The 25,557-nt window shown below is 39.1% G+C and overlaps 1 protein-coding gene across 16 annotated transcripts in view; it reads left to right on the forward strand.

Annotated features, from left to right (window-relative positions):
* Window positions 1-25,557, forward strand: part of FAM135B (family with sequence similarity 135 member B) — a 203,376-nt gene that overhangs the window by 116,609 nt on the left and 61,210 nt on the right. For all 16 annotated transcript variants that reach the window (XR_010996026.1, XR_010996028.1, XR_010996047.1 and 13 more), the window contains 4 exons: window positions 4,747-4,886; window positions 10,395-10,465; window positions 12,380-12,553; window positions 22,367-22,493. Coding sequence is in view for 13 of the 16 variants with exons in the window: in XM_068180360.1 (XP_068036461.1) it covers window positions 4,747-4,886; window positions 10,395-10,465; window positions 12,380-12,553; window positions 22,367-22,493 (512 nt within the window). In the remaining 3 variants the exon portion in view is untranslated. The remainder of the gene's footprint in view (window positions 1-4,746; window positions 4,887-10,394; window positions 10,466-12,379; window positions 12,554-22,366; window positions 22,494-25,557) is intronic.

Consider the following 25,557-nt stretch of genomic DNA (forward strand, 5'->3'; position numbering starts at 1 on the left):
TATGCATGTGTCATTGTTTGCTCCATGGGAGAGTTACTGATCTAGAACGATCATGAACCTTCGCAAACAATTTTTATAGCAGTTAGAAAAAAATGAGTAAAGGAGGGTTCAGATAAAAGAATTTTAAAGGAAAGTATTATAATTCAGGCATGATGAAAGCAGAGAAAGAGTGCTATAAATGCTCAGAGATGAAAAATGTATAATTTGGATTTCCTGGACTGAACAATTGGGATAACTGACCGTTGGAGTTTGGGAGAAGGAGTGCTAATCTATCTGGTGTTTGTATTAGGCTCTTAGAAAGTTCAAGGGAACAGTTCTGACCTGCAGAATATTACCACCACCTTCCATTACTTTTCCCTAGAAATGTTTCCCTCTCCTCATATGAATGGGAGTGGTGTGAGGGTTCTCTTGGGGGAAATTACACAAATGAGAATATTTGAAAAGCAGGAAAATTTGAGTCCCTGTCACAGCTTTGCACCACCTGAGGGAACTGCCAGTCTGTCCAGCAACACTTCCAGTGTTTCTGAACTTCAGTTTCAGTGAACAGAAGTTCAGTATTCAGAAAACACTTTCAGTGCTTTCAATTAGAAATGCCAGTTGTTGTGGCATTTCACACTCCTTCATAACACAAATAGCACAACAGTCAAGAGAAGATGATTTCAATATCTACTTTATCAAATTATACCTACTGCCAACATCAAAGCTATGTCTAAGTGGGTTTGATTGGGGTTTGTCACATGTCTCAGAACAAGGCTAAGGTTTCTGGTGGTCTTCCCCTTTCCATCTGCCTCAGACATCCACCACCCCAACCCACCTCAGTGCCTTTGTCCTGGCAGTGGTTGGAATTATATGGTTTCTATTCTCACTAAATTAGGTTTTAAATACGTAACAAAATTGTTTACAGGTCACCTAGCCATCAATTCCTTTCTTGTAAGATTATCTGGAGAAAATTTTTCAAGGGCCTCCAGGATCTAAATAACCTCTCTCTGAATCTTTAAAGTGATGAGTAATTTCTGTATGATGTGCTGCAATAATATTTAGAAATCTCCATCTATAGAAGCACCCAGATGGGATAGTTAGGTAGACTAGAGTGTATCTGGGGACACTTGGAAGATGGTATATGGGGAGAGAGGGAAAGCAGGACATGCTATAGCGACTGGTCTGTGCCAGCACCCTGTGCATGAGAGCATCCATAAGTGCAAAGAGCCTTTTCCCCCCTTTTTTTTTTTTTAAATGCCATTGTTCAATAGCCTGTGGAGAAATTTCTAAGAATGATAGTGGGATGGCATGGAAAGAATAGTAAGAGAGAGTTACATAAACAGGCTTTTCTCATCCTCTGAATGCTTGTGGAACACAACTCTCCTCTTCATACTTGCAATGGCTCTCACAGCCCTGAGAGCTCTTTTGCTTTCCAGATAAATTGAAGAACTATTCAACCCAAAGATAATAAGCAGTAAATGGAATAGACACTTAGGAAGGAAATCAGGATTCTTTCTAGCATAAGGAATATTGCACATGTCTCAATAAATCTCCTGACAGGGAAATTTACTGATCAAACATTCATTACCACAGAATTAGACTTTCTTTTTGAATTCACCAAAGCTCAAGCCTTTGAAACTGTGGAATTAATGCAGGTCAGTAGAGTTTTAGCTACAGATCTCACCTGGGAGTGGGAGCTCCCAGCAGTTTCCACAGTGTGTCTGTCTGCTTTGGGCTGCCTGCGAGTGCTGAGATTTTTGAACAGCTGAGGTTGTACTAGAAAGAGATGTGGGAAAACCCATGGTTCCAATCTTCTCTCTCACACCCTCCTGTGCTTTGTGCCAAAGGACAGAGGTCCTTGTGTGAACACAGGGATACATCTACTGTGAACAGGGGGTACACCTGCTGTGTCCTCTGCCACCAACACTGTCTGAACAGTGGCAGTTGTGACAAATGCCAACCTCAGTGCCACTGTCTGCCACCTGGGGCTTAGAGAGACATAAGTTTCAGAAGGAATCCCAGGAACTGGGGGAAGTTTGGAAAAGGTACCAGGATTATGATGTTCTTATGGAGCAGAGTGATGAAGGATATGTTTGGATTAGCACTGCTTGTAGTTAGTGCAAGAAGCTCAAGCAGGGTGAGGCAGCCTGGTCCCTGTCTGTACCTGAAGCACAGAATACACCAGTAGGTGCTGCAGCCAGAGGGAAAATATTTGTGAGATGTTGTCGTTCCCCTTTGGTTTGAGAGGCAGGATCCCTGCATTGCTGTCAGCATTGCCAGGTCTGCCAAGCTGTTCTCTGAGGAAATTCTTGCTGCAGCCTTAGTTCCTTGTCTAAGAGGAGGGAGAAGCCACCTGTGGCTACTTAAGTAGGAAGGGATGGATGTGTTCAGGGGCAGATCAGTCACTCATCTGCTGTAGTTCTCTGCCAGGTGTCTGTAAAGGAGGACTCCTTGCTTAAAACTGAGTGATTTTTGGCCCTGTAACATCATACTCTGATTTGAGGCAGCCCCAAATTCTGTAGCATGACGCTGACTTTGACCTTTCCAACACGAGAAATTATTCCTTATGCCACCTTGCAAATCCAGCTCCTAAAGCAATTACACATGAGGAGTGGTCTGCTAAGGAGTGTGTTTGAAAAGAAAATGAGATTAAACTTTCTATCTGAGAAGAGTGCCAGTATATCAATATCCAAATCAAATAACACAAAGTTTCCTTTGTCTGCCAGCTAGGAGTAAGCATGCGTTATACCTCTAATATGATTTTTTCAGTGTCTGTAATATCATGAGGTTTAAATTAAAATAAATATGACTGCATGCTTTTGAAGAGCTAATCAGGCTGAAACATTCTAGCCTTACTGGTGTAGCACATGAAAATAAATATGTATTTATCTAGGCTGCCTGGATTCATGCATAACTAGTGTGCAGATTGGGTGGTGGGAAGACAATAGCAGGATGAAGTACTTGGGCTGCTCCTGGGCATGCTTGATAAAAGTCAGTTATAGGAAAATTATTTGAATGTAGCCTGGATGACAGCACTACGGTTCTGCTAATTAATTAGATCAAGTTTTATTTGTCTTATTGTCATTTAGTCAACTCTGGCCCATATGATTTTTTTTATTTTTTGAGATATTTCAGTGTCCATGCTATTCCAGTAAACTAATTTTTATAATGACAAAACTCCATTCACTTGTCTACTTTTCTTCAGTACTTTTTTATTTGGGTTTTTTGTTTGTTTTAAAGTCCTTTCTGTTATTTTATTCTTATATAACCAAACTTGACCTAATACAATATTTAATCCTCTGTCAGTCTTGACTCACTGACCTATGATAGCAAATTATGTACAAATCTCAGCAGAATATACTGGTCCTGGTTTGAAACTCTTGACAAAACAGTAGCCCCTGGACTTTTCTCTTACCACAGCTTCTGGTGCCAAAACAATTCTGCAAAGCAGCAAATTCCAAGAAGTACCTTCTGAAAAACTATACTTTCTAAAAAGGATTGCCTTCTGACTTTTTGATGATGATCACACATCTATCTCTCTCTGAAGGACTAATCCTGGTAGAGTTCCAAAATACCATTTGCTAAAGGACTATATTTCAAAAGCTCAGATTCCTACAGGACTGAGTGCTGGAAGGGGACAAAACCCGCTCTGAGTAAATTTTGCGACCTGTTGTTGCTCCGGGGCTACAGAAGTAGAATTAGCAGGGGATTCTGATTACCAGCCAAGACAAACCTTGAAAGTTCCTAACTCTGGTGCCCAGTTGTTCATTTAAAAGTCACACTGTCATTGCAGGCTCCTCTGGAAGGCATTCACTTTAATAAAGTGAATGTTCCCTCCAATATGAGTTTGTATAGCTCAGCAAGCCACAGGTTTTTTTTTCCTCTTACTGAAAAGGGAATTGCTCAAAAAGCAGTTGACTTGAAGCAAAAATTTTCCTCAGTATAAAGCATGCGGGTTTTTTTAAATAATGTCCTACATTCCATAGGCTCCATTGTAACCAAAACAAAATGCATACACTGGAGGCACCTAAAAGTTAGAAAGGATAAATCCCACCTGAATTTATGTGATGTTTACTTGTGATCATCTGATACATTGGCACACAGGTGATGCTATTGGCTGAATTTGTTGTGGAGAAGCTTAGAGTTTTGGTTCTTGAGTTCCTTTGATTTATCCAATTTTTTTTTTACCAAATTGGCATCTCTCACATGTGCCAAGGACCTGAGGGAACACACAGGCATCTTGAAAAAAAAACCTTATTTTTATGTTTCTGTATTTTAAGATGCCTCTGCCCTTCTAGTTTCTACATACAAGGTCTGCTATTGACTATTGTCCCCCCTCCCAAGTAGTAACTTCTTGGAGTACCAGAGATGAATAGAAAACTCCCTCTTCTGAACGATGCCCATTGCAGATAAATGATGAAGGTTCACAGGTGAACTCCCACAGTCCTCATGGTGCTGGGTGCACCAAGTTAAGCATTTGATGCTTTACCTTTTAGTAGAAATAAACTTAATAGGATAAGTGCTGTGACAGGATCAAGTATTCTCACTTTGAAATCCAGTCTGCCTACAGTTTAGCATTTGTTTTCTTTAAATACCATGTTTGTGAACCTGCAACCCACAATAACAGCCTGCTCTACTACCATTAATTATTGAAAATGCAAGTGTTTAATTACAAGTACTACTTAGGTAACCCTGGAGTGAAATCATAGGATTGAAATTAATCTCCCTGCTGAAATCACACCAGGAGTATGTCTGTGTTTTGTGCAGGTGATTCCAGCCTTTGCTCGACCTGCGTTCATGAAAACAATGTTTACAGCAGAATATTTCAGATTTTGTACAGAAATGAAGAGATCATTCTTAATGAGACCATGAACTTCAGAGTGCACCTGCTTCTGGATGGTGAAAGGGTGAGTTGTTTTGGAATGCACATAAAAACCAGCAGGGCTGGGATTCCTCTTACTTAACTTTAGGTGCGCATTGCACAGGTATCTCCATTTCAGAAGAAGTCCATGTCCTGCCAGAGGTCTCATGAATGCAGCTTCTGGAGGGAAAAACACAGTTTTCCCTCCAGCAAAACTGGAGGGAATACACCAGCAGCTGAATTAGGTGGAGATTGGCTATCCTGTACCCATAAATACCTGTGATTTATTTGTTTGTACAAGCTGACACTGTAAAACTCTTCATGAGGTCAGAGAGACCCTCTACATTGGTCCTGTTTATGAGGAGCAGGCTACACCTTGGATTTCCAGTGGAATAAGATGTTGACATGCTCTGGTAAATCATAGTATCAGAAACTCAAGTATCTCAACCATAATTTGTCATTTGTGTGCTGGATCACTCACTTAATACAGCTGTGCTGATCAGCCTCACCTGAGAAAACTGTGACTCTGATGCTTCTTTTTAAGACCCACTACTACTGCCATCCATTCATATTACTCTGTTCTCCTCCTCTCTTCTCACTGGAATTTTCTACAGCTACCCAGCCCCTTTCCATCCTTCAGAGGTCTCCTGGCCTTTGTCCTTGGTGCTCCTGACTGCAGGAGCCCATGGGAGAGCTTCTGGATCTTTCCCTTCCTTAGAGTCCATGTACAACCCTCTTGCTTTCTGCAGTACCTCAGCAACATGTCCATCCTGAGACCCTTCTCCCCTCTTTCCATCCATTCCTTCAGGCAACAGGAGCACTCACACAAGGTAAAAACATGATCTGGGGCACCCAGCTTGTAGAGAACCTGTGGTTTAATCTTACTGATGTGAAACCAAAGTCTTCCAGCAGCAATCCCTGTTGCCAGGAGCTACAAGGGTGGAGCAATCTTCGTTAATGGAGAGCACTGCTTTGCTGAAATCTTAAATAGGAAAGGGAGAGAGTGTCACAGCAGAATGGCATTCAGGCATGTCCCATTTGCCATCACTGTGCTTTGCCAGCCCAAGGACTGGTACAAAATGTATGGCATTGGTACTTGCCCTTGGTGGTGACAAGAGACACCACAACAGTATCTTTGCCAAGTCAGCTTGTCATCAAAAGGAGGCACTATGAGTTACACCGCCAGTGTGAATCACGTGCTGTGTGTTGAACTCGGGGCCAGAGACACTCACCTGTCCTTTGTATAACTTTCTATTTGATCATGATGAGATTTAAAATCTCTTTTTTGTCCTATTTCAAAGCATATATATATATACATGTTATATAGAGATCTAAATTAAAACAGCTTGAGAACCCAATTTAAGCTTAACATGCTTCCTTTTCTCTCCCACTTTCCTTTTGCTGTTTTGGTTGGGTTTGATTTCTTTTTTTTTTTTTTAATGATGGAGTCGTCAATTTATTCCTCCCTAGAATTGTTGGTTTGTGCTTATGTGAAAAATTACTAAATGCAAGTCTATCAATATTTGTTAGGAAGATGTCCCAGCATGCTTTATCTAATATTAATTTTACCCTTCCTCTGTGGAGTACCTCTGACTAAATATCCCTCCCCTCAAATTACAGCAGTTTTCACTGCGTTGAGCAGGGATGATTTCTGATGATTTTTACATTATTATTCAGGAAAGTTGTGCACCTCATGAAATGGAAAGTAAAAAATAGCCCACAAGATGCCTCACAGCTAAAACTTATTGTGACTCTTGATATGCTGTATGCAGCACCACTTGGCTTTCCATAGGAGATTCCTTGGGAAGAGGACAGCTGCCCAATTCTGTACTTACAGAGTGGATTTGAGATAAACTTAATTTTTCTGTGTGGCAAAGTAAATTTGGGTTTTCATTAATGTAGCATAAGAGGATAAATAGGTCTGTTGTTCCAGATGAGTTGCTGAAGGCACTCCAAAGAATCAAATACAAAAAATAAAGATCTGTAAAAATCTTTGTGCATTGAGCAGATTAACACAATTCACTTTTGTTTAATGCTTTTAGGCTTTTTTCTGCTTTGATGTCTTGTCCTCTACAGCTTTGCAAATTTGATATAAATGTGGGAGAGACTGAAGTGTGCCACTACTGCATCCACAACTATTCAGAGACAGTTTTGTATCTTTGTCACATAATCTCCTATGTTGGATGAAATCCTTGCAATGTGGTGTTGGCAAGTCAAATAGAGATTTTTAAAGTGTTTTAAATATCATCTGTGTTCATATCTCTTAATTTATTTAGCACACAACAGATGAGAATCCTTTTTTGTGCCTCTTGTGTGCTATGGTGATTTTTCTTGGTTGAGGGTGAAGGTTCTGTTCACTGTTTTTGTCTGTGGATGGAAGTTATGATAAATAGACAAAGGAGTTAGTCTGGGTAATGCAAGTATTGAGTTCATACACTCCATGCAGTTTGTACTGTCAGAGCTGGAATTATCCAATATTATATTAGGAGAGCATTGTTCCTCCTGGTGCTCAGGTAGTTTTGCTGATGAGATGTTTTGCTGAGATAAACTCAGACAAAAAAATCCCCAAACAAACAACCAAACAACAAAACAAATGTGAATGTCCAAATTAGATTATTTGCTATTTTTTTTAATTCTCCCCCTCCTCCTCTAGCATAACCCTAGATATGCTTAAAATATGTAAATACTTTTTTTTTTTTGTCTGGTATTAAACAGAAGGAAGCCCTATTATTTGCCTAGAAGTGGCAGCGAACATGCCTTTCACCATATAAATGATGCTTTAAAACTCTTTGGTTTCTTTGATGACTTTTTCTATATTGTCCCAACATACAGCATTTTTTGAATTCAAAGGAAACAATATTGCAGGGCTGGGGCAGAATTTATTGCTACAAAGAACTCTAATTTATTTTCATAAGATTTTGCTTGCTTTCTTATTACAGAAGAAGCTTTGCGTCTTTCATCATGCAGTAGAATAGATAACTTCTTCCTTGCTGGCCCTGTTCAGGGAAAATTTAGTATCAGGGAGAGAACAGAGTGAGGCAAGCTGGAATAAGACAGTATATAAGGTTTTGTATTTTCCAGCGAAATTTGAGTGATCTGGCACATCCAGATCATTCTGTTTGACACTCTGGCTAAATGGTTATATATTAGTGAGGAAAAAAGGAAGATGCTACCTCTGTAGTGAAAGCTTTGATTGGTTTTATGTGGGGTTTTGCATTATTCTATACTATATACACTATAATCAGTGTGATTTCAATACGGTTTTGGAATTAAAAATACCAAATTTATACAGCTTACTTCATGACCCCATGGAGTGAAGATTATCTCTTGGTCTCTCAGGCATCTGCTCATTGCTTCAAGGTGTTTGGGGTGAGTGTCACCAGCTACTGAACTTGTTTGGAACACAGACTCAGGTTTCAGTGGCTGTTGCAGGAGCTCAGCAGTGTTGGGTACAGACCCAAAATTTCATCCCCTTTATTTGGAGGAGGAGGAGGTTTGCTTTGTCTGAAGCACTATACTGAATTCCAAGTTTAAATTCAGAATGTAGCTTCAGTAATGATTACTTTTTTGCCACTGCCAGCAACTGTGATTTTTAGTGATAGCAACTCATTAAAAAGGAAAAAGGTTGGGTTTTTTTTTTTTTTGTTTGTTTGTTTGTTTTTTTTTTTTTAATGAAAGGTATACTTCCAGGTATTTTGAGACAATCACAAAAGAGAAAGCACATTTTCAGTATATAGAAGTGGGAATTTTCCCTTCACATCTGCATGCCTGTGGCCATGCTACAAGAAATACCTTATTACCTCAGAAGGGATTAAATATAACAACTTTCAGAATGTCTTCAAAGCACAACAAATCATTGACTCTCAATTTTCTTACTTCAACAGGAACAGATTGTACATTGTTGATCCAGTTTCACCTTTGGAATACCTGGCTAAACATGGTTTATGCTATTTGTTTTATGAATCCTTCCTGTCAGAGCAGGGTAGATGCCTCTGATGTTGCCTTCAGTGCATTTTAGTGTAGTCTGTGCTCTGTTGTTAAGAAGATGATGATCAGCTTTGGAAAGCAGAGTTCATCTTGCCTATTTTAAGCCGTCTAAAATGCAAATGTATCTAGACCAAGATATTTCTCTAAGCTCTACCTATTGTCAATGGAAAGAGACAGGCACAAACAGAAATTAATTGTCCTTCTCCAGTGGGTACCTCAGGGCAGAGCAGGTCACTCGCTGCCTCTGCTTGCTGCTTGCCACTGACAGAAAACAGAACCTATACATCTCACCTTGCCTTTTTGTGGTGAAAAAAGGTTGTATTCATAATATCACACCCCCAGTGAATAACTTCAATTTCCCACATTTATTTCTGTGCACCTCCTGCTGTGTTCTGTCATGCTATAAAGGATATTTGCATTCACAGAAAAAGACTATTTTGGTTATAAAATGTGCAATTTTTTTTGTTCATATTTCCATTTAGGTTGTTAGAAATTATTATTTTTTTTTATTCTATTAAACCTATTTTTCTTGGGGAAGAATTGACATTTCAAAGGAGTGAATAAGAAAGTGCTAGACATCTTAATCCTCTTCTAATTTATTTATTTCTATTGATTACAGTTGTTTTAACTGTGCCAAGCTGGGATGTGTTATCCAATTTAGTTCTTTCCTGGTGAAGGTAATGAAGTACTAGCTCTAGCACTGTCTCCAAAAATCCAATAAAATGATTTTATTGAACAATAACAAAAGGGTAATTTTACTGGTGGGACCTGTTAGATGAGTTAGAATGGAGGTACCAGTGAGTCACACATGATTTCTTCAGTGGTTTTGAGCAGAATCCTGCCACATGTAGACACACTCAGCCATGCAACAAGTTAAACTTCTGTTTTAGTTTTAAAAACAACCAAGGCCTTTGAGTTCTGGAAAGGAAATGGTCTACATGAGAATCACAAACTACCTCCATGAATCTGCTAAGGGCCTGAAAGAGTGGCCATGGGGCAGGAAAGCCTTGATTTGCTGAGACGTAAACTCAAAGATCAATGATGAGTGATCAGAAATTTCCTGGATTATTTGAGCTATTTCTGAATGTTTTAAGCTGTAAACTTTGAAATTTCTATTAGTTACAGGTAGGTAACCACATGGTTTGTGGCTGTTTCTCATCCAGGAAAACCTGGTCCTTGCTGTCTTTCTGATAAGATAACCCAAATAAAGGCTCACTCAGTGAGGGAGAGCAGCCTCAGAAATGCTCTTCTGGCTCTTGGTGTGCAAGAGCAAGGATCCAACAAATGCAGAGCTTGGTGCTCTCTGCTTCCTCTTGTCTGGAGTGATTTTTTTGACATGCCATGGCATCCAGTGGCAGATAACATCTCTGACTGCTCTGGTTCCCTCTGACTCCTTCAGCAATTACCTTGACTCACTGTCACATTTGCTTCGTTCTGCCTCTGTGCTGTCATGCTGCTGTTGCTGGGTGGTTTTGCCTTTGCTCTTATCAGACAAACCCACCCACCTTTGCCTTGTGTGTTGTAGGTGCCCGCTTACAAAGGTAACCTTGTCTCTCTCTTTTTGCAGGTGGAAGATGCATTGAATGAGGCAGATTTTCAGCTCAAGCTGGACCTGCACTTTACTGATAGCGACCAACTGTAAGTGCTGGTTTAAAGCTCAGTTGGTAATGTGAGGGTATCTTCAACTGGAAAATTACTTTGATGAAATGAGTCCTTTTAAAAAAAGGAGAGCTTTGATGAAGCCTTAGAGTTGATTTGCCTTAGAGTTGAAGTTTTCCTGTTTCTTCTCTCTGTATTTGAAGTGTGTATCTCATATTCCTGCTTAAAGGGAGAACATTTTTTTCTCCTTGAAGTGTAAGTTTCTCAAAGGTTTTAAGTGCTGGTCTATCTCTGCTGCTGTTAAAGGGAATATCATCATTGACTTCCATGTGGTCAGGGTCTGTGACTCAGGAATGCAGTTATCTCAGGAGGCAATGAAGTATTTTCTGGCTGAAGACAGGAGTTATGAACATGCTAAGAACTTTTCTTCTGTTTAGAAAATAGCCTCTACATTTTAGGAGGAAGTAGTCTTCCTATTGAATTTGATTTCTTCTAACTGAATTTGATTCGGTAATCTTAGGTGAAGTGGGAGTAGCATCCCTTCCCGAGACATAGCAGGAAGTGTGATCCCAGATGTTTATGAGACTCACTGAATCAGGGAAAAGGGTTCCGGTGACTTGAGTAGCATTTATGGGCAGTGGGAGGGGATGCAGAGAATCTGAGCTGTATTTCATGTTGAGACTGTCCCCATGGGATTTTGTTCATACACACAAAGCACACAAACAAATTTCAAGAACATGTTTCTGTTATTTTCAAGATACAAAAAGAGAAAATTTGTTCTTCCAGGCAGGGGGGACTTGACTATCAATCAAGTGCTTATGGGTCTTTAAGAGAAAAAAAACCAAACATTAAGTTACAGCCAAAAATAAAAAGAACTGAAACATTTAGGTAATGGAATTGTGCTCTAACCCCTACACCTAATTTCTGTTATTACCTGAAAGATTAATGTAATTTACTATAAACAAAAGTAGTGATTTTTAGAAAATGATATTCTGCAAATATCATTGAAAAGTTTATTGGAGCTAACCATGTACCACTCAGACATCTATTCCTAGGTTTTCTGAGCTCTGGGAAACAATTGGCTTTAGAAGTGTCTTTAATACCTTAAAATAATTCCTCTTTAGAAGTTTCACTTGCATTGGGAGGATCTGTTTAGTCATGCTCCAGGTTTACAGCTCAGTCTCCTGTCCTGTAGATGACTCAGATGTCATGTGGTTGACTGCACACTAGGATGTTTATTCTGGAATAGTCATAAACAAAATTTAAATTAAAGTCTTGTCTTCTATTTACTGAAAAAAAAAAAAAAACCCAAACAAAAAAACCAACCCAAAACCCAGAGAAGCTAATCCAACTTGTACAGTTTCTCTGCAGTTACTTCAATTTCTCTTTTGAATTTTGGCCTCTTCCAAAAAGTTTTTTTTCAGATCAACAAACTGGAAAGGTACTCTGAATATTTTCAGCTGTGTCTGACACAGGACTGCTTCTAACTCTGACAGATTGCCTGAGCTGATTTTTCTTACACAGAAGAACACAAGCAGTGTGGTGTCCCATCTATGAACACTCAAATAAACTGAACAGTTTGCTAAATGCATTTGCTTCTGCTATTAGTCTTGATGTGCCAACAAGTGCATAGCTGGACATCAAGGGCAATCACCAGGGAAAACCAGAATTGTGTCACATCTGTTCTTCTTTTATACTGTATATTCATATATAACTCTGCATATGTTCTTTATGTTTTTGTATTTCTATTTATGCTAATTATATCTACATTAGTATTAATATTTATGTTTGGCATGAGCACAGCACAAGATGCTCTTCAGTTATGTTAACACTTATGAAGCTAGGGAGTGATAAAGTTTCACCTCAAGCTGTCTCTGTCTGCTGCCTGTAGCACGTTACAGGCTGTGCCAGCTCAGCCTTTTACTGACCCCTGTCAACCCCTTTCCCTTGCAGGCTGAGGGACGTGCCAGCCATCCCCATGATCAGCAGCCGCACCCTGTGTCTGCACTTCCACCCCCGCAGAGGGCTGCACCACCACGTTCCTGTCATGTTTGACTATTTCCACCTGTCCGTGGTCTCCGTCACGGTGCACGCGTCCCTGGTGGCTCTGCACCAGCCTCTGATCAGGTAACGGGCACAGGATGTCAGTGGGAAGGCAGAGGAGCTTCCTCTGCTGAGTTCTCTCATACAGTTTGCTCATTGGATGGGAGAAGCATAGAGGATAATTTAAATAAATGTTTTTGGTCCTGGGCTGAGAGACTGGAGATTGGTGTTCAGAACTGAACTCTGAAACAGGTCTCTTCCCTTGGTAAGAAAACTGGGGGTCTGGTCAAAAAATAACAAAATTTTGGGAAAGAGAATTTGGATTAGTCTTGATCTCTATTTCCCATCTGCAATGAGGAAGGTGCAAATTGTGTTTTCCTTGGCTGTTTTCCCTCTTTATTCTAAATGCAACTAAAAGCATTTATACTTTTCCTCTCTGATGATTTGTAAAGCATTCAGGACAGCTGGACTTAGCCATGGCCTCTGTGCATGAGCATAATTCATAAAGTGGTTAGGAGGAGGCACGCAGGAGTCAGTGCTGGCTAAGGCTCCACTGGATTTTCCTTTACAGCATCATCTGGTTTGACTGTGCAGCACTATAATAGCAGCTGCCATGGGGTCTAGGTGTGGTTTATGTTATCTGATTCATAATGACAAGAAAATAATTCAGAACTCCTTCAAGTAAAACAGGTCTAGATGTCAATATCCTTCAATGTTTAGAGCAGGTGAAGGGAAGCAAAGGTCTTTATGGCAGTTTACTTAGAGCCAATCTTGTCAGCATATGAGATAGAGAGGGCTGGGAGGGAGGGAACTCCTTTGGTTTTGAAGCAAAATGCAGCATTCAGATTTGTTCAGCTTCCCTTAACTCCAGCAAGTTCTTTCTTCTGAAATGACCAAGAGATCAAAAATTTGTCCAGTATTATGCAAACAGCATGTTGTGAGAAAGGAAAGACGAATCTGTTTGTTTTCTTCAGGTTTTGTGTTTTGACCTAATACTTCTTTGCTTCAGTTCTCCATTAGTGTAAAGGCATTGCTTGAACATTATGCCACAGAATGAATTGGGATTGTAAGAGGTTGAGCCTGAGGTTGTGAGAAATTGAGAAGTTGTGGATGCCCCATCCCTGAAGCTGTTCAAAGTCAAATTGGATGGGGCTTTGAGCAACTTGGTGTAGTGGAAGGTATCCTTGCCCATGACAGGAAGGTTGAAATTAGATAACCTTTAAGGAAGTCCCTTCCAAACCAAACCATTCTAAGGCAGAATGATTCTGTGAGATATGACAGGGATATGTCTCATATCAGCAGATCAGAGTGACATATCTGTGTTCTGCAGATGTGATACAGGTAACTGCTGTATCTCTGATATTCTGTGTATTGACTTTTTAAACAGTGAATTAGATTCTAGCAGACTACTTCTAACCAGATAGCTTTGATCAGATAATTTGCTCATTGTTCTACTACAGGAAAGGATAAAAGAACAATAGCTTAAGAGGCTTAATGACTGTTTTCAGTTCTGTATTATCCTCTAATGAATGGGGTTGCACAGCCTTGTTACTGCTATTAGGCATAAATCACATGATGAGCAACTGTTCCATAGTCAGATTATTATAGCTTTTAAAATACTATTTTGTGGACATTTGTGAAGTATACAAGGTATTTACTTAATGTGATGGAACGAACATTTTTGGCAACACAATATGCAGTCTCACTTGCTTAAGCCTATAAAATCATTTTAACGTGTGATAGTGAGGATTTATCTTCTTCTTGATAAATATTCCAAACCCAAAGAGTTTTTATATCATGTGTTCAAGTACAATCAAGCATAAATCAGGATGAGGACAGTAATGTAAAATAAATGGCACTTCCAAGCACTCTAAAACAAAACCAGCCAATTAAATCTTATTTGGTTTTCCCATAGCTCAGAACTTTCCTTTTTATCATTTGTCATTGGAGTCTATTAGAAGCATGAAAAAATTAAGTATACCGTCAGATTTTTTTTTATAACACAATAGAAACTGAATAGCTATAGTGTCTTTTTTTTTTTGTCACGTTATAGAGAAAAAAAAACAACAAACCAACAAATCATACAATCACAAGAATGGATTGGGTTGGAAGGGACCTTAAAGATCAGTTAGTTCCAGCCCTCCTGACATGGGCAGGGACACCTCCCACTAGATCAGTCTGTTCAAAGCCCCATCCAGGCTGGCCTTGAACACATCCAAGGATGGGATGGAATTACATTATGAAGGAAAAATATCTATGCAGTGTTTCACTGTGGTTTCATTTGCTACCTTGAACTGCCCCATCATGGTACATACACTGTGTGTATATACACATTATTCCTACACATATCTGTAGACCCATATGTAAAATTGCAACAGTTCTAGACCTACCCTGAAAATGTAAATAAAATTACATAAAATTACATAAATGTAAATAAAATCACATAAATTTACATAAAATATGTAAAATTGAAATTCACTGCTGTATTGAAGTTTTCCTGCAACACCACTTTGCCTGAAGCACATCTATCAGCTCATACATGCCCTGTGGACTCAGCTTTTCATATTTTGTTAGCTCTGATGGCAAATTAGATACTCTTGTTCAAGTTCTTCCATGTTATTTGTGTTTAAAGAGGAAAACCATCAAGACCAATTCAGGCCTTTCCCTTCAGAGTAATGTATACTCACAAACAGCTCCTGCTGGGGAAACCTTTCCAGGGTGCCTCCATTACCTCCTGCTTCTTTGACAATGAACATTTTGATATTGATGTTTGTCCTGGTTAAAAATTCTTACAAATTATACAATAAATATTACATTAGGTTTGAGATTTTGAAGCCCTCACCTTTTACCAACCTGAGAATGAGTGAAATTCACATGTCTGGGATCCTTTCCAGGCTTCTGGATGGAAATTTTGTGATTCAGCTTTTCAAAAAAGTGTAACACAGCTTTTTGATAGAGTCCAAGTTCATGGCAACTGCTAATGGCTTCATGGATTTACTGAGAAAGTGAGAGGCTGAGTAGGAAGGTGGTGAGGCAGACTTTGAGTGAACTCATCTCCAGCTTTGTTAGCACAGAATCATAGAATGGTTTGGGTTGGAAGGTACCTTAAAGATATTTTAGTTCCAACTCCCCTTCCACGAGCAGGGACACCTTCCACTATCCCAGGTTGCTCCAAGTCCCATTCAACCTGGCCTTGAACACTTCAATGGATAAAGCAGCCACAGCTTCTCTGGGCAACCTGTGCCAGGGCCTCACCACCCTCACAGTAAAAAATATTCATCCAAAAATCTGAAATAAATCTCTTTTTCAGTATAAAGCCATTTCCGCTTTTCCTATCTCTACATCCCCTTGCTAAACTTCTCCCTCTTTTTTATAAGCTACCCTTAGGTGCTGAAAGGTGGAGTTGGATGCCACATCCTAATATGACACAAGTGTCAGTTCTCTTTGGAAAGTTGAGGGCTTGCCTCTGGCAACCTCATTTTACCCAGGGTGACAGGAGATGAGCACAGTGAGCCTGTGAAAAGATAACAAAAAAAGGGAACTATGTTAGAGCTTGAGACTGCTCACCTGCTGGGGCACTGGCCTCCATAAACAGCCTAAATACCTTCCATTCTCTTACCTAAGATCCAGATGCTACATGTGAGCAGACACTTGCAAGAGGAAGGTGAGGAGGAGGAGTGGGGACTTTGGACTCAAGTTTTCTCATTTGTATGGTTGAGTTTGGTTTCTGGCCTGAGGCACTGACTTCTCCCTTAGCTCCCTGTCACTAGCCAGGGCTGTAAGTGCAGCCAGTGCTCATTAGCCCAGCTGCAGCTGTTAGGAAAGACACTTTGCTCCAGCATAACTCAGACTTCAAGAAATATTTCTGTTTTTTTTTCCCAAGGAAAATGTGGTGAGTCTGTGGTATAGAGGTCTGCCTAGTCTCATGCATGCTGCAAGCACAGTGCCTTACTTACACTGGACTCAGGAAGCAAACACAAGAAACATGGTTCATTAATTCTAGACAGCTCTTCACTGCTTCCCAAAAAATAAAAACACACAAAAAAAAATAAATACCCAAACCACCAAGGAAATTTTAAAAAGCCAGTCTTGGAATCGCTGCAGGTAAGCAGATCCTTTACCATGGGCAGCTGACAAACCTGTTTCCTCTTGTTTACACACAAAAGGGGCTTATTTTTCCCAGTTTTCTGGATTCTCCTCAACTTTCTATTCCTTTCCCCAATTCCAACCATAAGTTTATGTGAAAAAACAAAGTAAGCTTTCAGGATTTTACTTGCTAATACTGAATTCTTAATTGCTCATCTCCAAATCACTGTTGAAAACCAAAAATCTTGTTGGAATCTGAGATGGGGAAATAATATAATATAATATAATATAATATAATATAATATAATATAATATAATATAATATAATAATATAATATAATATAATATAATATAATATAATATAATATAATTAATATAAATTTTGTTGGTAGAGCAACCAACACACAGATAATCAGTTTTTTAGTGCCTTTACATTGTTCTTTCTGGAAGAGGAAACAGAACAGAGGGACACAGCATATTTAAAGATTGCTCATCTAGCCCTGATCTAGTTCTCTTCTTCACTGCACTGAGAAATTAGGCCATCTTAGCCCTTCTTGAGCAATTTTATCTCACCTAAATTTGTTTACTTCCAGGCATCTTCCTGTTCCTCAAAAGCAAACTGATCCATCTCGAAAAGACACACACACTGTGCTGCCTCGTGTACCTTGAATCTGGGTGCAGATTATGCAGGTCCATTTTCCTACAGCTGGAAGTGTTGCTGACTCCTGCCTATGGGCAGCTTGTGTCTGAAACTGCACAAATATGGGGACTAAAGTTCTTCACTTATTTCCTCTCTCCACACTGTTTGCAAATAAATTAATCTATAGAAAGAAGATGGGATTTTTATATAATAAAGAAATATTCCTTCCATAATATATTAGAAGAATACTGGTTTATTTTCCAGTCTTATTTTCCCCTAAGAACTCATCTATAATAACTGGATGATTTTTCCTTTGAATTTTCTTTTATTTGGTAGTTTGTTTCATATCTGCAAAGATAGACCTCCACTTTGGCATGACATTCTCCTGTGCTACCAGCTGAGAAATCACATAAGAAAACCATGACAATTTCTGAGTCAAATTTAAAAAGAAAAATCCCACTCAAAAGTAAATTAAATATCACTACATGGCTTTATCTGCTTTCAAGTTTTATAGCAACTAAGGTTAAGTTCAGGACAAATGAGCCAGCATTTTCCAGCAGTCAAAATCACTAAAGATTTCAAAGCAGATTCCCTCTTGACTCTGTTTGGTATCTAAGGAGAGATATGTATTTTCATTAAAATTTAATTTTAATAAACCTTATCAGTTTTACACAAAATGCTCAGAACATTTTACAGAACATTATAAACTTAGTGAAACTTCTTGGGTAAGAGAGGACCATGTCTAGAGGGACACAATCCATAAACATCCACAGATTATTCTTAAAAAAAAAAAAAACAGATCACCCGTATACCCTATGGCCAGTGGGAATTTCCCAAAAGCTATGTTAAAGTTTTGAGTTAAAACAATGAGGGAAATTAGTGTTGTCACTACAAGTTTCCTGATGTGTGGGAGAAGGCAGTTACTGTTGAAATGCAAAAACATGGTAGTGGGGACTGTGAGGGTTTAATTCTGAGTTATGCTATTTCTATGGGACTGACTTATATTTTCAATTTTTAAAGAAGTATAATTTTATGTATAAGGGACTGAGATATAAAGAAGTGATTTCTCCAAGGATCTGGCCTAAATGGGATACAAGTTCATTTCTTGAATTCCCAGTCATTTTTTACTCACAAGATTGTAATTTCTTGTCATTAGAAATGTGATGATTGTGTGTATATGTAGGTTGTTTTTTTTTTTTTTTTTACAGTTTGATAATTTCATATAGTGCAAGATAGTTGTTTTTTTTCCCAAGCAAGAATCAGATTCTAATTTTTCCCCCATTCTGCTAAAAACTTCTCTTCATAAAAAAAAAAAATTTACTTACCAAAAAAACCCCAAGCAACTAAACCCTTCCCTGCTACAAAAAAAAAAAAAAAAAAAAAAAAAAAAAAAAAAAAAAAAAAAAAAAAAGACCTGAAACTCCAAAACAAAACTAAAAATGAAAGAAAAGTATTTCTTTTTTGGGCAGGTGAATCTGAAAGAGTGCATTGTTTTCCATTAAACTATCCTAAAGTAATTGTTCTGATTTGCTTCAATAACACATCTGAACTAACATTTATGAAGACCATTAAATTTCTTATGCTAGAAAACTGTCATTTCATTTATATGTAAGATAATATGTCCACAGAAGAGAAAAAAACAGGGAATGATAATTTAATATTTTGTGCTACACAAGAACCTAGAGTTGCCACATTGAATTCTGCAATAGCAAGTTCAAAAGAACTAGAAAGTTCAGCACTTATTACAACAAGCAATTAATTCCAAAAGATGTTACAGAGGCCAAAAGTATAAATCACAAAGTCGTGAACACAAATTCATAGAAGGTAACCATGACTGCTGGAAATAATTGCTTGAATATAACCTTTGAGTCAGAGAGGTCTTAAATTTTGATTGCTGGATCTTGCAGGCTGTAACGAAGGAAAAAAATGGACTTTTCAAGGCAGTTTACTGTACTGTGTGTCCACAGATGACTGCTGTAATAACTGGGAGTCTCCTTTGAAGGATAAGGGTATAAAATAATAGAATTATAGAACGGTTTGCGTTGGAAGGGACCTTAAAGATCATCTCGTTCCCTGCCATGGGCAGGGACACCTTCCACTGGACCAGGTTGCTCAGAGCCCCATCCAACCTGGCCTTAAAAACTTCCAGGAAAGGGGCATCTACAAATTCTCTTGGTAACCTGTGTCAGGGCCTCACCACTCATGGTCTCATGGATAAGGTCATCAAAAGGCCAGCTCAAAAAGAACCCATAAAACATTTTACTGAAAATATTAATAGTTCTGCACACACTTTAATCCTCTTGGGCACACAGACATGTTACCCCTTTTGACCTTTTTTATCCTGACTCCAATTAAAAGCTGAGGTTATCATACTGGATGAGGATCTAAATGTTGGTATTAAATCAGTGCTTTTAAATAGATAGTCCAAATGGACACATAAGTAACGAAGGTTCATGTTTCACACAAATGAGCATGTTTGTAGAAATAATTATAAGAAATAAATACAGCGAAAAAATAATTCAGGTAGCAAATGAACCTGTTATTGCTAATAAAAATTTTCTTCCATCATAATGTACTTCAGACAACATTAGAGGGACTCAGCAGTTTGTAAGCCTTCCACTTAAACTTTCCCTCAGCAGATTGATGATGTTTTGGCATGTTTCCCAAAAAAAGGTTTTTGTTTTACAGTGCTATGTGAAATCAATTTCCATAAAAACAAAAGATTTAAAACCTTTCTCTGCTGTAAAGCCAATGATAAATAAAAAAGGCATTAAAAAGTGCTCTTCTTTCCCTTTAAACCTTTGAAAGCTTTGCTCATATTCAAATGAGGAGTTTTTCATGTGCACAGAACATTTGTTTAAGCTTCTCTCTCTGATACCACAGCAATCATTTTTTATTTCGGTTTCTTGAGCCTTTCCAGCAGACCACAGCAAACAACATTGTTCAATAACAGCTGAAATTTTTCAGAGCAGTGTATAGCTCTTGTCTGTCAGAAACAGCTTTGTTTATTTATTTATTTATTGCTTGTATCTTAAATGATGCATGTAGGAAATACATGGAAAGACTTCATGCTATTTAAAAGCAACCAGATGGAAATTGCTTTGATCACATAAATTAAAATATACATAAGCAAGAATAGATATTTGCTGATTTGTTCTACCCCATCCTCCTTCTTGTGGAATGACCTTTTTGCCAGTATTTATCTATAACAAGCAGCAGTTGTGTTCTACAGACAAGATGGGGATTTGTGTTTAACCTTCTGAAACTGGTCCAATTTGTAATTTTGCTTGAGATTCTTTTTCCAGTGTTGTAAAACTGTTTTACATCAGAACCAGAATAGCCTTTTGTGTGGCTATTAACTTTTTTTTTTTTTTTTTTTTTTTTTTTTTTTTTTTTTTTTCTTGTATCTTTAATATAAATCTTTCCAGAGTTCAAGAAGCATTTGGGCAATGCTCTCAGGTGTGATTCTTGGGGCTGCCCTGTGCAGGGTTGAGTTGGACTTTGGTGATTCTTGTGGATCCTTTCCATCTCAGGATGTTCTGTGATTCTATGATTCTCTGTTTTCTGTGTGTTTCTGTACTGCACTCAGCACTTTCATCTGTCCTTAAAAACTGAAGCTGGTGTAGATATCAGTTCATTAGTTATATCTGAGCAGATGTGGCCATGTGATATAAATCTACATAGAGGAATGACCTCGGATTGGAAAGGCATTGCAGCAGGAGTGGCCCTTCCCTGTGGCTTCTAGTTCTGGCACATTATGCTTTTAAGATGTTTTTTGTGCTCTCCATCCTGGAAGTTTTTATTCCTTCAAGAACCCCAGGTCTCCTGGGTACAATGGGATTTGGGATGCTTGGATGGGCATCAGATACTTGTGGATGGTGATCCCAGTCTGGAAGCTGTAGCACAAAGCCAGCAGCACTGCCTCTGCACTTGGTACAAACAGCAAATGTGTTTTCCCTTTTTCTCTTCAGTTCATTATTTCAGTTCCACCTTTGCCTGTATGTTTTTTAAGACCCCTTCTGGCACTTTAGCGATCACAGTTGGTAATTTGACTCATTGCATTCCCCACAAGTAGACTGTTTTCCCTCTTGAAATCTTGATGTAGTTTGTGTACAGCATGTGTTATCAGAGGGACTAACAGTATGGTTATCTCATCTCCAGTTGTTGATGAGACAGTCATCCAGCTTCTCTTTACAGTCCACAATTAAAATTAAATACTTGGAGGGTAAGCTTCCTCTGATCTGTTTGATATCACTGCTTCAGCAAGAGATGACTCATGCTGGAAATGCCAGTTCCTCTCCAATGAATATAAAGGCAGCCCACATCATTAACTGGGGTGTAAGTACTGCTCACATTAATCCAAAGTATGAACCCTAACTGTGCATCAATACTCTGGTGGGCTTGATGCTGAGTAAACGCTAGACAGGTTATTCCACCCTTAATGGGTTCTTGGTCTTCAATAGCAAATGCACAAATATAGCCAGAAGGGAGCACTGACTACAATAGTCAGCACTGAGAATAAAACAACTTACATTCTGTCAGTTTTTTGAGGAAGAATTTGGATAACAGTGAAATGACATTGCACCCAGAAAAAAGAAATGTACTTTTTTGGCTGAAGTCTTATCCTTTTGGTGCTGAAAGCTAATGCCATGGGAGAGTGAGAAGTGGCAACAGAACTTCCGATCTATAAGTTTGGGATGAATTAGAAAAGATATTGGTAATTAGGAGATCATGCACAACTCAAAGAGGAAGGGTGATGTGGTTAAAGCCAGAGAGAAAGGTGTTGCATCCATCCAAAGTGCAAGCTGATTAGAGGTTGCATAAGAATGTGATCCATGTGGATAGATGGAAAGGTTGTGTTGATGAGGTGTTATGCTGAAAAAAGATCTATAAGACAGCAGAGAAAGGAGTGAGTTAAAGATAACAGTCAAACCACTTTCCTGAATGCCTAGAAAACAAACTTCATTCACATTACTTGAGCTACTGCACACTGGACAATGATAATTTTCAAGGAAAACATGAATTTACAGCGCAACTTGAAATAAACAAAAGCAAAACTCACCAAAATTATAAATCTTTTCTAAGCAAGGAAATAATGCTGGGACAACAATGGTTCTTCTCTAACAATGCTCCTCTGATTACTTTTTTCCTCTCATATTTTCTCCTTGTAGTTTTGCTCGTCCAGGGAAAGGTTCATGGCTTGGTAAAGGCAACCTGGAGGCAGGACCCGACCAGTCCAGTATGTCATTAGAAAATCTAGTGTTTGGAGCTGGCTACTGCAAACCCACTTCTTCAGAGGTAAGGAGGATGAGGAATGATGTCTTCAATTCCATCACACAGAGCGCCCACATTGTCTGTGGAGAACATCATGGTTTTATATTTCCTGTAGAGGGAATTTTGGGGTTTTTTGAAAGAGCAACCCTTCAAACATTTCTGCATGAACCACCTGGCACTTGGCTACACAATTCCTGGGTGTTCAGCCTCCACCTGCATGGACCATTTCATGGTTCAAAATGTATGGATATGCCCCCCATGAACAGTGACACTTTTAAGACAGGATTCACCTGACCAGGTGTCTGCTGTCAGGTGAAATTAATTATTCAGGAAAAGGTCCTGGCTTTCAGTTCTTGTGTATGACAGCCAGAGGATATGAGTCATTATTAAGAATGTTGTGAAAGAAGGTTTTGTGTCCAGAGTATTGTGTCTCTTGCTGACGGGGTGTTACCCACAATGCAGGTCCTACAGTTAGTGTGTGTCTTTGATCTTGCTACTTACCATAGGTAAAAAGAAGAGCTCATTGTGCAATTTAAAAAAAAAAAAGTTGGTTGTTTTAAAACGATTAGTTGATTTTTTGCTGATCATTTTTCTAATTTCTTTTTTATGTTTTTTAAGTGCTAGCTTTTTTTCTTTTTTGGTCAAAAATGTTTCCCCAGCCCTAGAAACTCACCCCAGAATATTCCAACCATTAACCTGTTAAGAAACCTTGATTCAAGGCTTCTGATTAACATGCTGCTCTCAGCTTCCCTCAACCTTTTCTGTCAAAGTTTTTCTGTATAAATATTAAAAAATATGCAAGCCTAGAGCACTTGGTGCAGAGGAACTACCAGGGAATTAACGAGGGCTGAGAGAATGTTTGGCCTCAGGCTGCTATCCCAAACATTGGGTCAGTGTATGCTTTTGGCAAACAAACTGACCTCAACCTCTGCCTCTCTGGTAGACAGTCACATCATAGGCATTTAAATAACTATTTGTATTTTAGACCAATATCATCACTCATTAGAGAGAGTCATCTTTGGAGAGTGGTGCCTATTTTCATTATCCTCTGGACAAGTCTCTGTTGAAATAAGAGAAATGGAAAGCTCTCCGCTCCCACTTTTGCTTTTAGTCTCCAAGGAAAAGTCTTGGTCTGTTGTAATTAGAAAGAAAAACTTATTTCCTTCCCAATTTTCTTCCATAGCTGGAAACTCTATCTTCTACCTATCTCTGTAGACCTTTTTTTTTTTTTAATGGCAGGATAATTGTGAGTTGACCTTAACTGGAAGCCAGGTGCTCACCAAGCCATTCTATCATTCCCCACCTCAACAGGACAGGGTGCAATAGAGAAAAATTGTGGGTAAAGATAAAGTCAGTTTAATGAAGCAAAATCAAGGCCATGTGCAGAAGCAAAGGAAAACAAAAGATTTGTTCTCTCCTTCCCATCAGGTGACGTCCCATCACTTCCTGGGAAGTGGGGCTTCAGGTTGTGACACAGTTTCTCTGGAGCACAAACATTATAACAGTGACTGCTCCCCCTTCTCCTCCTTTTCCTCAGCTTTTATTGGTCCGCACACATCCTATGGTATGGAATATCCCTTTGACCAGTTTGGGTCAGCTGGCAGCTGGCCTGGCTGCGTCCCCTCCCAGGATCTTGCCCATTCCCAGTCTGCTGATGGGGAAATGTTGGAGACAGTGCTGGTGCTGGTGCTTGATGCCTTGTGAAGGCAGACCTAGAACAGAGACCAAACAGAGTTAAAGAATATAGTAGGGATTTATAAAAAGGCCTCAGTGGATACACCTTGGGCAGCACAAGAGCTCAAGATGAACCAAAATGGTCACAAAATGCACGACCAGTCACAGGGACTCTCACTTTTATAAGTTCTGCTCCATTTGCATATTGCAGTTAGTTGTCCAATTACAGCTTTAGCCCATGAAGTCCCATCCTTCTTGTTTTCTCTCTTCAGTCCATGTTGTTTATGCTCTTGGGCCTGAGATTTGGAACATTTGTCCTTGGTCCCCAGCTAGAGAAGGAATTGTTTTGTCTACCTGCTCTGTGAAGAGGGCTTACTACACACTGAAGCAGTACAGAATCTGAAAAATATAAAAGCTAAAACCTAAGGCATCGTACTCAGCAGGAGCCAAAACACTGCAGTGCCATCAACACCTCTGCAGCCACCAATGCCCAGCACAGCACTGGGAGGGCTGCCATGGAGAAAGTTAACTCCATCCCAGTCAGAGCCAATACAATTATTATTATCCTAGCAGATGAACTATGAAATGCCAAAAGGAAATTGCTCTACCAAGAACTGGCTTTAGCCCACTACTACCCTGCAGTCACCTGAATGCCACATACCAACCATCATAAATGTAATGCTGCACAATCCACATGGCCAGATGTGCATTTGCTTAGCTTCAGAAACCTCCATAAGTCATGACATCTGTGCTTGAGCTGAGTGTTCTAATTTAATAGACCGTGATGGCCTTTTTGCCTATGCATGATGCATGATAGTGAGCAAAAGCTATTTTCCCTTGGCTTAACATAAAAAAAAAAATATTAAAATTCAGAGCTAGGAAAGAAACTGTTGTGGGGCTAGACCTAACTCCAAGCAAAGGCCATGTGACTGACTGCTGGTTTATAAGGAAGTTTATATCAGACTGTAAGGGATTGAAGAAGAGGAGCAATATTAGTTCTTACCATGGTGTAGTACTTGGCACTGGGTCAAGTTTTCTTCCCTTTAAAAACTTGTAGATATGATTCCAGGTTGTCTGAATGTATTTGTTAAACTTCAATTGGTTTGGAGAATTTTGCATCACTGCCAGTGGGCATGAGAATGGATTCTACCCTTATCATGAAGTAAAAAAGCCGAAAACCTGCAGACCTCTCTGATTGCTTTATGTATATTTTTGTTTGGACCTTCCCTACTACATGTCTGAATTAGAAACTGTGAATACCAGAACTCAAAATATACCACACATATTTCTGTTTGTAAACTATTCTGGTTTGATGCAACTGGCTAAATCTAGGGTGAAACATTAATAGATGTGGTCTTCTAAGGCTGACAAAGCTTCACTGAGAGGCAGGACATGGGAAAAGCAATTTTATAGG

The sequence above is a fragment of the Anomalospiza imberbis genome, chromosome 1 (genome assembly GCF_031753505.1).
Source record: "Anomalospiza imberbis isolate Cuckoo-Finch-1a 21T00152 chromosome 1, ASM3175350v1, whole genome shotgun sequence".
Classification (NCBI taxonomy): domain Eukaryota; kingdom Metazoa; phylum Chordata; class Aves; order Passeriformes; family Viduidae; genus Anomalospiza; species Anomalospiza imberbis.